Source organism: Homarus americanus, unplaced genomic scaffold, assembly GCF_018991925.1.
Source record: "Homarus americanus isolate GMGI-L3 unplaced genomic scaffold, GMGI_Hamer_2.0 scaffold28, whole genome shotgun sequence".
In the NCBI taxonomy this organism is placed as follows: Eukaryota; Metazoa; Arthropoda; class Malacostraca; order Decapoda; family Nephropidae; genus Homarus; species Homarus americanus.
Window position 1 is genome coordinate 2326449 of NW_024742238.1, and position 17037 is coordinate 2343485.

The following is a 17037-nucleotide window of genomic DNA, read 5'->3' on the forward strand; positions in this document are numbered from 1 at the left end:
GTTGCTTCCTGGTACAGTACTGTATACAGGAAACCTGGTGCAGGCATATACATGAGTCTAGCCATTTTCAAAGTTCTCCCTTGAACAATTTGGTCATAAACCATCCATGTAATAAACTTGTTACCTGGACTCCACATATTTAGAATAATTTTATCATAAAATAATCACATTTATAGTAAAAATGGTGAGCATCGTGATAGACATACAGTATATATAACTTGTGATCACAGTAAGTTTTCTATGTACCCTATACACATTTTCTATATGACCTACACTGTAACTCTATAAAGTTCATGAAAGTTCTTCCAAGATCACAAACTAACCACCTGATGAAGATATTGTATCATCTTATTTGTTTCAAACTGATCATGGTTTGATTTGAAAGAAATTTTCCTAATACCCCAAAAGGTGAGTACAGAGGTATCTAGTTACCATATTTCATATTGATCAGACATTTTCTTTAAGACATATACATTAACTACAAAGCTAATGTTCATGTAAAAGTGATAGAAAACTGGAAAGTATGTTTACCTAAATATGAAAATCTAGAGCAAAGGCTAATATAGGCAGTGAAGTCACACCTGTTAATTTGTGCACAACTTAACACATTCAGAGCACATAATGCAACATTGTTTGTGCAGCAAAATCTTTCACCATCAGGTTAAAACGTTGAGTAATATTTCTCTCTAGTGCATATAAATCACTTGCACAAATGCAAATTTTGCTTGCAGTCAAAACAGGGCATCATACTAACCTCCAATGGTCAGCAGATGCCTGATCCCTCCCATGTACAGTACTGTATTACCAATGGTCTAGCACAAATACTAAAGCAATTTCATGATTTTCACATGAGAATGATGTTTTTCAACGTACTAAGCCAATTACAGTCTATGTAGAGACTAACTATACAGTACCTGACAAGCAGTGGTATGAAGGAATATTTCACTTAAAATCAAGTGCTGTTACTGTCTACTCGTATGTGTGTGCAATATTAAGACATATTCAAACGGTACACAACTGATCCACTGTTGACTGTGTGTGACATCTTTCCCATTTCAGGAAATCTAAAAACAATGAACTTAAGGACTACTGAAATACTTTTAAAGTACTGTATTAGAAAAGAATTTACAAACATTTTCAATTTGCACAAAAACAGAAGCCATATTTACTCAAAATGCCAATGCATTTCTGTATACGTTTAAGAACTTTAAGTGGAAATAACAAAATTTAGTTCTACACATATTGCATCTATCATATTTGACACCATCCCCATGAAATGACCTACATGACTGCAACCAACAGTTAGGACATGTGGCATCTGGAATGGGGTAAAAAAGCTTAAGTCAGCTTTATAAGAAAAAATAAAGATGTTAGGTAATAAAATATGTTTGTTTGAAGGTACCAATATGGTCTGAGAATCACCAACATGACAAAAATATCACCAGAGGGCTAGCAAGAGTATCCTACAAACAGGTGAAGGTCTGGACACTCAGGCCCCTACACTGTTTTCCAAAATACACACATGTTAAAATATGTAAGGTCAGTGTCTCAAACATCTTTATCAGCATTTTCCTTCATTAGTATAATTCAAATAACATGACTAAACAAAAGTCTCTGTAGGTGGGTAAAATATCTCCTTACTGTTATGGGCTCACCTCTACACAAACATATGGGTTCCCGGTTGTTTATATCCAATGTCACATCACTGTTCTATTCAGTCTTGGGTGAATATAAGTACTGGTACAAAATTTTATGAAAGTATTTATACTGTAATATATTACTAGGGGAAAAATTTGTGTTTCTTCTGCCTCTACTGACCTTAGTGTCTTATAAGAAAATACTATCAACATATTCTACTACTAAAATATGAAACTATAATACTGTACAGTACAGTAATTAAAGGAATGTGTAGGTATCATAAGCTCCCTTTCAGTTTAGATATAAAGATAAAAAATAAATTTATAAATCAAATATCTATTTACCTTATCTATAAAACTTAAAACCTATGACAATGTCAAACAAAAAGATTCATATACTGTAATGGAGTACATATATATTGTACTTCTAAAAACCATATTTTTCATTTACATTGTTTCACTCAATAAGGCATTTCCTACTATGAATTATAATAACCAAAGCAGATTCTCCCTATCATACAATTCCTCCACACAAATGTTTCTCCAAGTCCTACACACTCCTGACCAGTACACATCCTCATTCTCTTCTCCACATCCAAGTCTTTCCTCTCATCTTACCTCTTATACACTTTCCAAGCTACTCAATTTTCCTTAATTTTCTCCAACATGCCAAACATCTTAAGAGTATTTCACCATCTACTACGACCAGGCAGGACTAAGAATTAATTGTTGTGGTGGGTGGGTGTGCACAACTAGGCATTCAATCACATTAATGCCCTATACAATATATAATTTGTCATAATGAAGCCCCAAATAATATACAGTTGTTGTGAGAAATGAGGAAGAACCAGGGCATGTGTCCTCCCACACACTCTGACACTAACCTTGTGTGGTAAGTGTCCCTTCAACAAGAGTTAAACCCTACAAGAGCCGTCTAAGATTGTCCACACTGTGAAAGATACCAGCTTATTTTTTTTATCTTAAACGGCTACCATTTGTATTCGAAGTCATAGAAATCATAGATATTTTACCAGTAATTTCAATATATATCATAAATCTACTATAAATCAACTGCTGATATATATTGTACAGTATAATTACTGGAAGTCTATAAATCTTCACTAGATGAATAAGAGAAATTTAATAAATAGTTTTTTTTTTACTTAATAGATACAGTAAATGTATACCATTCAATATATCAAAACCTATTATGAATCTTAATACCTTTCATAGGTACATAGTCAGTTTGGATGAGCCAAAGACTTCCAATAAATACACCATTTGAATTATTGTATGCAACTACAGTGGACTCGCAACTTACACGGATTTTTCTTACGAGGTTTCAACTATACGAGCATTACCCCAGGGGTTAGGTTACAATTTCAAATTTCAAGCTCAAAACCTTTAAAATGGGTCGCAAGCCAGCCAAACGCACCACCCCGCCACCTCTGTCTGTCTCAGCTGCTGCGTGTGTATCATCAGAGTAACAGCTGCCTCTCGTGCGTGTCAATTTAGTGCGCTTAAATCTATCTCATACGCGTTCATGATGCCCAAACACAAGCCAACCTCTGCTTCTGGTCCTCCAGCAAAGAAAAAACTCTCTGTGATGGTCCTGGAAAAAAAAAGGTCGTGTTATAACTCAATAAAAGGCAGCATGTCGATCGCTGCTGTGGCAAGGAGGTACAGGCGGAACGTATCAAGCGTGAGATCCATCAAGATTCGGGAGAGGGAAATTCTTGAAACAGTGTCTACAAGTGCCTCGCAGTGACCTTGAGCTGCCCACATCCTCCCCTGCATCGTTATTATTACATTACAGGAGTGATTTATGAGTTCTAGTGTTTATGTACGTATAATACAGTAATCCTGTGTTTTTTGCGGGTTTTTTATCGCGTTTTTGACCATTTGCGGTTTTTTTTACTCAAAAAGTATATAATGTATATATAAAATATCCTTTAAAAAAAAATTTAAATCTCGCCCCATTTTCGATATTCCCGTGTGGTGCGGCAAACAGACGCCACCCTTTTCCGCCTCAGACGGCCGTTGCTCCGAGAAGCCTCAGTTCACACGTGCCTACCATACTGTGAACGCTACTGTGATTACATCTTCTGTTTGTCCTCACATGGCTCCGGGACATAAGCCAGCCTCATCAAAGGCAAATATTACTAGCAAAGACTCTAAAATGACCAAGAGATCAAGAATAGTGATGACCTTAACGGAAAAAAACAGTTTCATTGGACAAGCCCAGAAGTGGAATGAGATATGGCTCAAGATATGGTGAAGACTGACAATTCATTTGTGTCTTTTGTCAGAATACAAGTCTTCAAGTGGAGGAATGTGGGTGGAAGAGAACTGGCTGGCTGGCGTGACTGCGTGAGGGCGGGCAGACGCCGGGACAGCAGGGAGAGGCTGGCAATTTTGTATAAACTGTGTTTACGTTTTTCCATTATTATACTACAACATGATTAGTTTCAAATAATGATGTTAGTAAATGCCGGTGCAGTGCATCAGCGATCGGTGTAACCACTGGGCCGTGAGTGGAGAGCATGGCGTGGTTAAGTGCATGACCTACCTGAGCTGTTTGGTGGCCACAGGTACAGTGATTTCTAAAAGAGTATTCGCAGTTTTGGCTTTTCGCGGGGGTTTCAGGAACGTAATTCCCACGAAAAACACGGGATTACTGTTTAGTGATTTAAGGGCAATTCAGGGGAATTTTAGGAGTGTTTCTGACTTAACGAGTTTTTTGGCTTTACGCAGGGTCCCAGGAACGTAACCCCCAAGTAAGTTGCGAGTCTACTATACTGTATATAATAATTAAAATTGTAAAATTTATCATCCATTCCTTTAACACATTGTTTTCTGAATACGCTACTGTATTAATTTAACTTAGGAACATAAAACTGAGAAAATTTCCCTTAAAAACACACACAGCACATGACAATCAATATTGTGATACAGTATTGTACTACAGGAGGTCCCCGACTTGCGATGTCCAACTTACAATTGCCCGCCAATGCGAACGGGGTTAAACTTGAATTTTACAGTATTTTATTTACCTCATGACTTATTTAAGTGATTTTAGATGTATATAAGGACTTAGGCTGTGATATAGTGGGTTTAAACATTGTTTTGTAAATACAGTATGCATATAGCATGTGTTCCGACTCACGAACGTCCTCGGGAACAAAACCTGTTTGTAACCCAGGGACCCCCTGTACTGTATACTAGGACCTCTTTCAAAAAATTCTGTTTCCACTTACACTGTGTCTGTATTCAGGTAATATTGTAACTATTTTCTAAAGCTTCACAATAGTGTGTTTTGAACCCTCAATATCACCACCAACAATAACATATATCCCTCCAGGCCTAGTTGCCCTTCCCCTCACAAATGCCATGTTTGTTGCAACACACCCAGGTATTTAAATACCTGCTTCATCAAAAGTTGATTCTTTCATCTTGCAAGAGTCTTCTTGTTATGAATGTTGAATAATCAAATAATACTGCAAAATATTAAATTACCTGGTTGCTTTAATTTGACAAAATAATTGTAAGTGAAGAACAACTTGACTAAATAAGTCAACAAAACTAACAAAGTAGATTAGGACTGAGAAGAAGACACACTCAGGGCAGTGGACCACAGTGAAGATCACCTTCAATTTTCTAATTTTGAGATATCAACTGTCACCAAATCTTAGCTGCTAAAATATGAGAATATAAGTCATACTAAAACCTTAAAAAAAAAAGAAAAAAGTCAGACATCATTTTTAATATGCCAAATTTCCTTTAACCAAATACTGTACACATCTCAGTGATGTGAGAATTTCCCTAAACTTGTGGATAGACCATTACCTTAACACCTTTCTTTCTTTACAAAATACATCATATAGAAATAACACTTTACACAACTCCTACACAAGTACCTTCACTTTAAAACAGCATATTAAACCTTACTTACTCTCTTGCCAGTAATCCATATAAAAGGAATACAAACAGGGCATTCTGATATAATACCTCATACTTTAAAAAAATCTCAGGTTTTACTATTTGACACAACACACAAGGTACATCTCCACACATAATCCACAATTATTACTCACTAAATGTTGTAGTGTACCATGGCATCCCAACCTGTACACCTTGACCATGGTCAGTCAACTAGATCTGGACACCTAGAGAGGTTTGGTGTGATTAATGTTTGTTTACCATATGTAAGAAGTGACATTGTCTCCCAGTACCTAAGGCAATAAACAAGTCAGACTCAAGTTCCAAGGCACCTCACCCAATTAAAACACTAACTGTCACTATGTTTATCACTGTCATGGGAATATTTACACCCACTTTCAGAGTGTGTAGCTACATCTATTTTGAGGATTCCCCAATGGGTGTGTTCCTTAGCATGATGTCATAAGCCAATGTTAGTTCATTGAGTGATTATGTAAAGGCTATAAGTGGGAGAAGTCTTAGGTATGAGCCCATTATGTTATAATAGTTATGTTTACTAGGCGAATTAATGTGTTGGGGTTCAGATGACATGTGTGTTGTCTGACAGCTGGCCTGAGTCCCCTTGCTATTCTGGAGGGTAACCAAAATTAAGGCAAAAAGTCACCTTTCACTAACTAACCTTCATCCCACAATCCCTCGGTGCCAAGATCTCCTAAAATTCACACTTGGCTGCCTTCATCCCATCTTCTCATCTCCATCTTTCCTTTTATCATCCACTCCTTTTCCCCAATCTTTCACTTCCTATTCTCTCAATATATCGGTACCAATTCAGCCAAGCCTCATCCAACATTTCATATATTTCCACATATCAGTTAAATTTCAGTGTTTCTTATTCTCTGCAATATATTCACCTCAAACATTGCTCTCGGGTACATCAAGTCTGTCACTTCTAATGTGCTTCTTCCTCTTACATTCCCTAACATAATGTCATCCCAACAATTCCTTTATACATCCCATATTTGCTTCCTTTAACACAATTCTTTCTTTCCATACGTTTTCTGATACTCCTATTACTTTATTTCAGTTGCTCACTATTCCATTTGCTGACACACGCACTCCTTTGTATCCGAATCTCTCACATTCTCTATTTTATCTCCATTCAAACTGATATTCATTTACTCTCATCTTTCTTCTCTACTTATTCCAATCACTTTATTATTTTATATTTATTATTATTTTTTCTTAGTACAAACTCTTACAACATTGCCTAAAACCTGTAACTTTTCTTGTGAGCCGCCAACTAGGGTAGAACTGCATCATTTGCAAACAACAGCTCATTTGCCTCCCCATTTGCAGTTTATATTTCCTTTGACCAGACCTGCTTCCCACTCAGTATTCTTGCCTTCACCTCTTTTTTTTTACACACACAGGAGAACTGTACATAATCTGTCATTAAACTGGTACTCTACTTTTTATCATTCGCAACATATATGCTTTTATCATCTACTTAACCACTTTTCCTCTTCCTACCTTTAACATTTTCATGGTAAATCCACACACTTATTCACACACCACCCAACCTCCCTCAATATAATTTTTTTTCTTTCACTTTACAGCTTTTCATTCATCTAAATATAAACAACATAGCTAAACCTTTTTCTCATCTGTTAAATTGACATCAGCATACTGTACTCCCCCTTTTATTCTCAACTAACACTCTGACTTGTTTCTTGGCATTTCTAATCCTATTCAATAGTCTCCAAAACAGTTTCTAGTTCTCTTCAAGACCTGGTGACAACATTTCCCCCACCACCATCTTTTAGCTGCCCTTCTTTTCATTCCTTTATGCAATAATGTTCTTTTCAATGAGCAGACTCACATCCATATAGTTAGACATGTACTGTACAGCATGCTCTTCAAATTTGCAGGGGTTAGGTTTTCAATATTTCTGCGAATTGCCAAATCCGTGAATATCATGTGCTGACCCTGGAGGGGGGGGGGGGTTACTTGTGTACAAGGTAATGTATATTCCCTTTATGTGTTTGCCCTTAGAACAATTATTTCTTTTACCTGTATTGTATATATGTATGTGTCTACATACATGCACATATACAGTATATACAATACAATACATATATACAATCAGAAACAAATGTATTAAAAATGTTAAGTCTACCCTCAAGTCCACTCCGTGCTTTGTTATTAATAAAGCACAGAGTGGACTTGAGGGTAGACTCAACGTTCTTAATACATTTGTTTCTGATATTTGTAAGAGGATTTTCCCATCATTAACTTTTTATATGTTTTGTGTGTGTGTGTCTACACACACACACACGCACATATATACAATACAGGTAAAGGAAATTACTGTCTCTAGAACGAATGGCTCCCTGTCCCAGCTGCAAAAATGCCAGCAACTTTAAAACTACCCTTAGACATTCTTGGATACATCCAGGGTGTCATCCGATAATAATCGAGGCCCATGAATTAAAAATCCGCAAATTTGAAGGGCATGCTGTACTTATTTCCATGTACAGTGATATCCCCGTTGGCCAGAACAATGGTGCAGAGCACTTCTGGGAATGAGAGATTTCTGGGTAATGAGACGGCTCTTTCAAAGCAGGAAAAAATCCCTCATCCCGGAAATTTTCAGGTAACGGAAAAATGTTCTCGAAGTTCCAGAAATTGCCCATTACATCATCTCTTTAACCTGGCAAAATATCCCTCATCCCCGGAATTTTCCGGGTAACGGAAAATTTGTCTCGGCATTTCCAGAAAATACACCCGATTTTTATCTCTCAAACCCGGAAAAAACTCCCCCATCCCCGAAATTTTCTGGGTATCGGAAAAATTTCCACGGAATTCTCCGGAAAATCTTTCACAAAGCCGGATTTCTCCGGAAAATTACGGCTTTGAGAAAAATATTGTGAGAAAATTTCAATTCCGGCTATAGGAGTGTTCCGGGTTTGAAAGATTCCGGCTAAGGGAGATATTAATGTATTCTGCAAATTCCTTAGCCTATAGGTAATAAAATAGGATTAGTTCATGATTACTTTTCCCCATTCCTGTATCCGTCATCATTCTTGTGATTAACTGGACGTGGTACGTACAAATAACAAACACTCAATACAGTATAGACTTCTCATCATTCATTCATGTTTCTCTATTAGTGATCATCAGTTTCCCATAAGATCAATTAAGTTTTTGGTTCTCATCACCTGATGCTGACTTGTTCACGTTACAACCTAGTTAATGCCCGAAACTGTTCCATCTTGAGTGGCAAGAGCTGCACCATCTCTCGACACACAGCCAGTTCTTGAGCCATGATTGACTGACAGTGTGGATTCTTATCACAGTATTCAACCAGTCTCTGTAATAAAAAGAGAAATATTTGCAGAATAAACCCAAGTTATTGTATATACTGTATTAAATAATGATTATAAAACCTGTTATAGTTGGGAGGGTGGCTGTCTATATGTATGAAGATCTGAAGTACTTTTTGCAATATTGAACTTGATGCTTCAAAAACTCAGATCCCTATAAACAGCAAATCACAAACGTCAAACCATCTTCAACCTAGGTGATGTTAAACTCACATACTGTGCTTAAAATTTATCAGGACTGTAAAGATTACCCAAGAGGCCCTTCTGTGAGCAGTATGTGCACAATGTTTCTTCCAGACATGGGGAAATTAGTCAATTACATTTAAAATATTCGTAATAAAGACTGCTTTTGTGATTACGTTTGTTTATTCCTATTATAATTAATATGACAGTGTTACACACTCTTGGTTCCAGGTAAAATACCTAGAAGAGCCATTTGTCACCTATATACATTACCAGGATTAGTGACCTGTCAGGCAGGTGCAGATAATCTACCTCAGTTACTTCATGTCATGTAATCATGATTGTAATCTAGTATGTACATTACACTTTTTTTGTAATAAAAATGTGGCATGTAATCACAATCAATTACAGTAACCATCTAATTGACCCATGTCTAGTTTCTTCCCAGCTCTCAAAAGATCACTATTGTCTATAAGGCTCACAAAAATTTTCAGCACAGATTAATTAGTAAGACATACAGTACAGTATTCTACTAATAATAACGAGTTTCTCATTTCTAACTTCGCTATGGCTAATCTAAGTACAAAGCCTTTTAACTGACTGGGGCCATTTGCCAGGCTTGATTGAGTTAGGCTATAAAAGGAGAATGATAAAAGCAATAGGAAAGTGCCAACAAATTTACTGTACCTTATAATTCTGAAGAGACTGCGATAAATTTTGTAGTTTGGTTTGTGGACTGGTGGCAACGAGTTTTGACCAAAGGCGTCCAAGGTGGAACCAAGCAACTAAAGCTGGACGTAAAGCATCTTCGGGGTATACTGTGGGTTGTTCTCCAGTTCTGAAAACAAACCTTAGATTCAAAAGAAAACCTAACCTAACCAAAGCTAAGCTAGTCTACCCAAATATAATGTAATCTAATCTAACCAAAGCTAAGCTAATCTAACCAAGCATAATGTAATCTAATCTTACACAAACTAAATTAATCCAACCTAACCAAATTTAACATACCGTAATCTAATCTAAACTTATTCCCCCAGGTAGAATTTGGGTGCTTTAATTTAATCATATGATGAAATAAGCTGGCATGCCTAATATTTATGTGACCTAAATATGAAACTTACATCCACAAACTTGACAACATAAAGCAAAAGGAAAAGATAAAAATCTGAAACAGCATTTTACCAAACATGACAAAATATTCTTTTCAAATACCTTGTGAACCTATGCTTCCAGAAACTAAGGAGAGGACCATTATAAATTTTAGCAGCGTATAATACCCTTGCAATGTTAACGGTAAACTATAGAAACAATTCATTCATTCTATTCCAAGAAATTTTTGTGGTTGAGAAGTTAGTGAAAAAACAAAGCTGTAAAAATTTATGCAGTCAAGTGACAAGTGTATGGCTGTGTTACTTTTAATTCCCCTACTATAATTAAGACCGCACGCACACAAACACAGTCTTCAGCCTTCATAGGGTGAGGACATCGGCGCTGCCTGCTCACGCGGCCGTGGTCTCTTGACCATGGAGACGGCTGCCAGCCCGGTTTGTCGGGCCCCTCTCCTTCCCCATCTGGATTTATCAACATCCTCCCACCAACAGTACAGTGCAAAGATTGACAATCAACCCACAACTGATATACAAAAGTGGCAATTTCAACTCGAAACAAAGAAGCAACTGTTATAGACAATCGTGCTTAGCAGTCAATGTTGACCACCATCAACATGGGACAAGAAGCCTACTCCACCCAGGTGAGGAACTATGAATTCCTAACTACATCACACGAGGAACAAGTACCATCTATAATACCCTGTGTGAGCTGAAGGACCTACCCGGACCACGTGGTGGCTATCCTAAACATCTGCAGCTGTAGTGAGGTAACGGATTAGCAACCAAGTACGACAGCCATCCAGACAGTGGGCATCAACATCAGGTCACAAGATTATCTACAAGACCAGCTCCCACAGTACCAGATCTATAGTTAATCTAAATGTTGACTCTATGTTTCTTATATTTTTTGTATTGAAAGCTTTTGTCAATCAAGAGACCAACTCCCCGATTTCACCATATGTAACTTATCACCTCTGTTTATTGTATATTTTCAGCCTTCGGGCTGCCATGTAATCTTAATAAACCGTGAATTTTTATTATTATTATTACACACACGCACACAGAGGCCTCCAAGATAAACGCTCTATGCTCACGCTCTATCTTTGAGAGAGTCGAGGTAGTGAAGGAAATACTGTATGCTGGATGTTGCCAGGACATTGATCTTCTTGGCCTGTGGCGGCGTTGGTTCACTACCTCCACTCTCCACCAGCGCCAGCTTATTGTCCATCATGGCCGAGTAAGTCTCAGCCAGTTCATAGTTAATTTGACGACATACCTGAAAAATGAACACAAATGTATAGTACCATCATAAAAATGTTAAGATATGCGGTATGTTTGTACAGGATAATAAGGTTTCCGTATTTTGATCACCCGAGGATTCACTCCCGTCCGGTTTATTTCACCTCAAGATAACCTAACCTAACCTGAACAAAGCCACCAGGTAGCATTAGAGTGGTTAATCTTCAATTGAAATAACCTAGAGGTTAATCTCAAGGTGTTCCCCATTTGTTTTTCTCAGGTTGCCTTCATAACTAATAAGGTGACTTGAATTCTTACTCAGATGAGCCATCATCCATATACAGGTACTTGCTCATGTGTTTGTGTGTATGCAAACACCACAATTGTTCAAGTGTTGAACTATGCATGCATAAAAATAAAACACAATCATTATTCCAAATTGGAAATATCACTGTACTTTTGGCTGTTAGAATATAAATGGCAGACTGTGATTTTGTATATAACATTCCAGCTCTTAATATTTACTCTTACTGCTATTGTACATAAATAAAAGTCGAAGTAAAATGTTTACAAGATGTGCAGTGGATGAATTTAAAATAAAATTTGTTGAACTGCATTCAAGAATAAATGTGATAAACACCAAAATTATCACACTGAAACATACTTAAGCAGTTCTTTACTACACGGTAGAACCACCATACATGTATACCACACCTAACCTAACTCAATCATGGATCAACACTACACTTTTGGTTAGCAGTACAGAAGAGGTCGACACTCATACAAACCAAAGAGGATTTAATATACATAAAGAGCAGATAATCTACATACTGTACTGTAGTTTTACACTAATAAACACTCAGGATGTGTCAATCAACTCACAACTTATTACACTACCTCTCATCTATATATTTATAAGTCTTCAAACTCTACCTACTGAACTCTCAATACTCACATGAATATAATACTGTGGATTAAGTTCCTCAACAAGAGTCGTCAGTAAGTCAACTCTTCGCTTGTGCATTTTACACCGTCTGTGCGAATATTTAAAGAAAATGTGAACAAGGATATCTGAATTAAATTGGATTACTTTATAGTTTTCACTCATATGTCCAGTACGATCTTAATCACAAATAAAAGCAAGTCATTTATAGAGCAACTTCAGCAAGGTATTGTACTAGGATTTAATGCAAAAATGTTTTATCATTATAGTATAACATTTACAGAATATATACTGTACTATACCTTTCTTCAGATGGTTCAAAGAATGCTAGGGCCTTATATAAATGGCTCATCTCCTGTGAGATGCTGACGTGGTCGCTGGCGTGATCCTCCAGGGTGTAGTACTGGCGAGCTGTGGTTAGCCATCGCAATCCAGCCAAGAAGATCGGCCTAACTTCATCAAAATTTTCTCCAGGTGAGGCTGCAACTTCAGATTCCAAATCACTGACCTCTAGTTGCACAAATTGAAGCTGTTTGAAAGATAAAAGTATGCTTTATTGGTATTAGATATAATTTGAATACGTATTTCTCTTCTTGTATCACCTGAAGATTAGCCCCCAGCTTATTTCACCTACCACTTAAAATGATACCTGGGGTGGGGGAGGTGGGTTAGGTTATGTTAGGTTAGCATTAAGTTGTTTAATCTTAAGGGGGAATAAGTTGGGTTATTAATCTTCAAGTGATGCTTCAGGGAGTGTGGCTGGAATCAAGATCAAGTTCACACATCTGCCCTTCATTCAATAATTCTTACTAGTATAATATATGTGTTCTAAGGTACTGTACTGTACTCCCCTTCCACACCAAAGCTCCAAATATTCATCTAGTTTATCCCTGTCACATCACACTAACCAGCAGCACCTAACATTATACTGCAAGAGTATAAGTGCCAGGCTTATTTGACTTCAAAATAATGGAAACTGAGATGGAGTTGGGCAGGTCTGTGTGTATGCATGTGACATATGGATGATGCAATACGTGCTAGTCTTCTAATATCTTACTGGGAAGATTACCATCACCATTGTTTGAATTATTTTACCTAAAATCTAACCATTTTTCTGTGGCTGAATGTGTTGAACTTAAAGCTAACCAATCACAGTGAAGCATTATGGTTAAGTTCATTCTATGAGTAGGGGAATAAACTGCCCACTTAAGGATCTGAGAGGAGGAAAGAGGCCAAGGGATTGCCTACTGGTGGAATTTCAAATGACAAATATTTAAGGGTTCAGACAAATGTTTCTTGCCTGGAAAGTATCCGGTTTATCCAAACTCTGGACTTACGGGGTCCAGACATTCAAGGCTTTACTGTACTATATAACGAAAAGATCTTCAGAGGACATAAGCGAAATGGGTCTGATTAAACAGGGATGTCAGGATAGGGCATTCAACAGGCTCTTCTCTTGAAGCCAACCTCAGTGTCAAAGATACAGACAACAAAATTTACATTAAAAAATATTCATTGACCTTCCAAAAAGAAAAGAAATATTGAATACTTATATAATGGTGCCCACACACTATCAAATATGTTTGTCAAACATGATGTTTGATCAAGCATCATACATAACCACACACTTAACAACTAGAATGATCAAACTTCAGTTGGGGTTTGGTACGTGCCTTGAAAGAGAGACTTCAAAGAAAAAACAAAAAAGAAAATTATAGATGAAGGAATGGCACAGAAATAGACCCAAGTTCTCTCACACCGCCCCATTAAAGGAACTAGTGGTATCATCTCCTCAAGATTATAAAAACTTTTTGAGAATGGATAATGAAACTTTCGTTGAACTGTTGGAAAGCGACGCCATACATAAAAAAAAGTGGACACTATCTTGAGAGATGCCATACCAGCAAGTCAAAGACTCACTAGTACACTGTGGTTCCTAGCAATGGGCCAGTCTTTTAAGGACTTAAAGTTTACAATTCCCATTTCTGCTCAGAGTCATGGTTACATTATAACATTCTTGTTTAAGAGATCTATTCTTGTAATCTTCACTTTTTATTTGCCACAATAATGGAAACTGCTTATAATGTTCAATAAACTCTCTCCAAAACTCATGGGAGTCCCATGCACTCGCCATGGATACTGCTACTCGACTGAGCATGTTTGATCATACATTGCCATATACTATCCAATATGTTTAACATACGTCATGTTGGACGAGAAAATATCAAACTTGTTTAATCTTCTTCAAACATGTTGGTCATACCTTCAAACTTATTCACACACTCTCAAATTGTATGATCAAAGACCATGTTTGACAAACATATTTGAGAGTGTGTGGATGCCTTAAGAAACTACATTACCATAACTGTACCTGTTTATCTAATACCTCCTCTTCAGGTTGGTGCTCCTCCTGTGACTCTTGTCCGGGTTCATCAGGGATGGCCCTATCACAAGACGCTTGCAGCAGCACCAGGCAATATCGACCCCAGCAGCGGCCTACGTCTGCTTTACATTGCCTGTATTTTTCTTGTCTGGGATGAAATACAATACATTAGCTATGTAATGATAATATTGGATAAATAAAAAAGCACTCACTTTACACAATAACTCACAACATAAACTGGAATTCTTCACAGTACAGTATACTGTATGCATACTGTATACCGTACGTAAAATTATCATACACACAGTACTGTACAGTATATGTAAATGGTAGTGAGAAATTAAAAACTACTATTCAAGAAGCTAAATGAACAACAATAACATTATTGAATTCCTCTGTACATTATTCAACTTGACATACAAAACTGTAAATCATAATTACTTGTGAGCAACTTCATGTGTTTCCTCTTGTAAAGTATCTACCTCAGCCTCGTGTCCCGACAACACCTTGGATGCTGACGCTAGCAGATGTCTCGCTACTCTGCACGTTGTATACAGCACATGCAAACAAATAATGAGAAGGCAGAAGAAAGATTTCATTAGCCCACCATTATTATGGATCTTGAACTATGTATAAGCAGTACTAAGTTTTATGCTCACAGAATCAGGAAAAAACAACACAGGAAAGTGAAGTTATACAGTATATGAAAATTTTAACAGTTAAGTAGACAGGTAGGTTGATAGGTGCACAGAACTATATCACAATATGTATGCTTCAAATTTTTAGGTGTAATGCCATATACCAAGGCTGATTAAGTGATGCAGATATCAAGTATCTAAATCAAATACTGTGATGTAGTCAGAAACAGTAATTGCCCCCCCCCCCCCGAATAGCTGGAGCTACAGCCAGTGAAAGCTGATAGTGACACAATGAAGCAGTGCCAGTTACCATAGTTCCAAAACTATCTAGCAACGTTTTGACAAGGGAAAGGGGGAGGGAGAAGGGTTTGTTCTATCACCAGGCCTTCATTTGATGTGGCTCTGGGGTGTAACAATGGACGAGTTGACAGTTCTGGGTAAACACAAGAAATATATTCTGCCACGTTCGTAGTCATACGGTATATATAATTTGTAATAAAAGTTAAAGACCTGCTATAATAATCGAGATAAGTTTATTTCTCTAGAAAAAGGGCCGCCATTTGCAATGACGTCACCACCTACCGTGCAGACGAAGCACGGATGGAGATACGAGTAAATTGAGGAGTACTAAAGACATTGTCTGGACTTTGTTGTGAGAATGCCCAATGCTAGATAAACAGGACAACATAGTGCTGTTATTGTTTTGATGATTCACTAATGAACCACAGGGATATACAGTGGTCCCTCGGTTAATGAACACAATTCGTTCCACAGAGTCGTTCGTTAACGGAATCTATTATTTCAATGGGATATTGGGTAATTTGTTCCAACTCACAGAAAAGTACATACGAAGTATAAACAAAATACACTACAGTATACTTACTTTGAGGTGTGTAGGTATGTAGAATGTTGTTGGTTGATGATGATGATGAGAATTAGAAGTGGGGGTGGAGGAGAAGGGAGAAGAGAGGGAAGTGGGGGTGGAGGAGAAGGGAGAAGAGAAGCATTTTAATGGTTCTTGGAAGGCGAGTCACCTTCCATAATAACGTCAGGAACCTCTGGACTGACAGATTCTCTAACATGAAAATCCACTCTCCTTTTTGGAGAGCAGCACTGAGGGGAATCGTCTTTCTCACCCATGCTTGATGCAGTAATTTCACCAATAAAATTTTAAGTTCACTAGCTGTAATTAAAGATTATATTCAAATCAACACGGCACTGCGCTATAAATTATCAATATGTTAACTAAATTTCAGAATAACCAATAATTTGAGTGTAAAAACGTAAAAATACTCTGTGTTCAAGAGACCAACAAACACGGTGTTTCCTCCACTGTAAACAAAGTTAAATAGAGACGCTTTGGCGGGTAAGTCAAGTGGCTGATGGGCGCACAAAACACTAGTTCCCTGTACTGCATATATTATCAATATGTTAACTAAATTTTAAAATGACTAATAGTTTTAATATAAAAATTGCAAAAATATTAAAGAGCACAACTTTCTTGATATTTACTCCACTGGAAATGAATGTAAACATAGAACCGATTACCCCCTGCACTGTAATGGCGGACTAGCCGATCACCT

General features: G+C 37.2%; 1 protein-coding gene across 3 annotated transcripts in view; it reads right to left on the reverse strand.

Moving 5' to 3' along the window:
* Positions 1-1095: 1095 nt before the first annotated feature.
* Positions 1096-17037, reverse strand: part of LOC121876669 (KIF-binding protein-like) — a 32855-nt gene continuing 16913 nt past the window's right edge. The window contains exons 5-12 of one of the 3 annotated variants that reach the window (XM_042382009.1): positions 15258-15356; positions 14805-14964; positions 12736-12962; positions 12446-12524; positions 11346-11527; positions 9830-9980; positions 8795-8946; positions 1096-3249 (exon numbers count right to left, since the gene is read on the reverse strand). In XM_042382009.1, coding sequence (XP_042237943.1) covers positions 8815-8946; positions 9830-9980; positions 11346-11527; positions 12446-12524; positions 12736-12962; positions 14805-14964; positions 15258-15356 — 1030 coding nt within the window. In that variant the 3' untranslated portion in view covers positions 1096-3249; positions 8795-8814. Of the gene's footprint in view, positions 3250-8206; positions 8947-9829; positions 9981-11345; positions 11528-12445; positions 12525-12735; positions 12963-14804; positions 14965-15257; positions 15357-17037 lie in introns of those variants that run through there. The other 2 variants (XM_042382008.1, XM_042382010.1) reach the window with 2 other exon arrangements.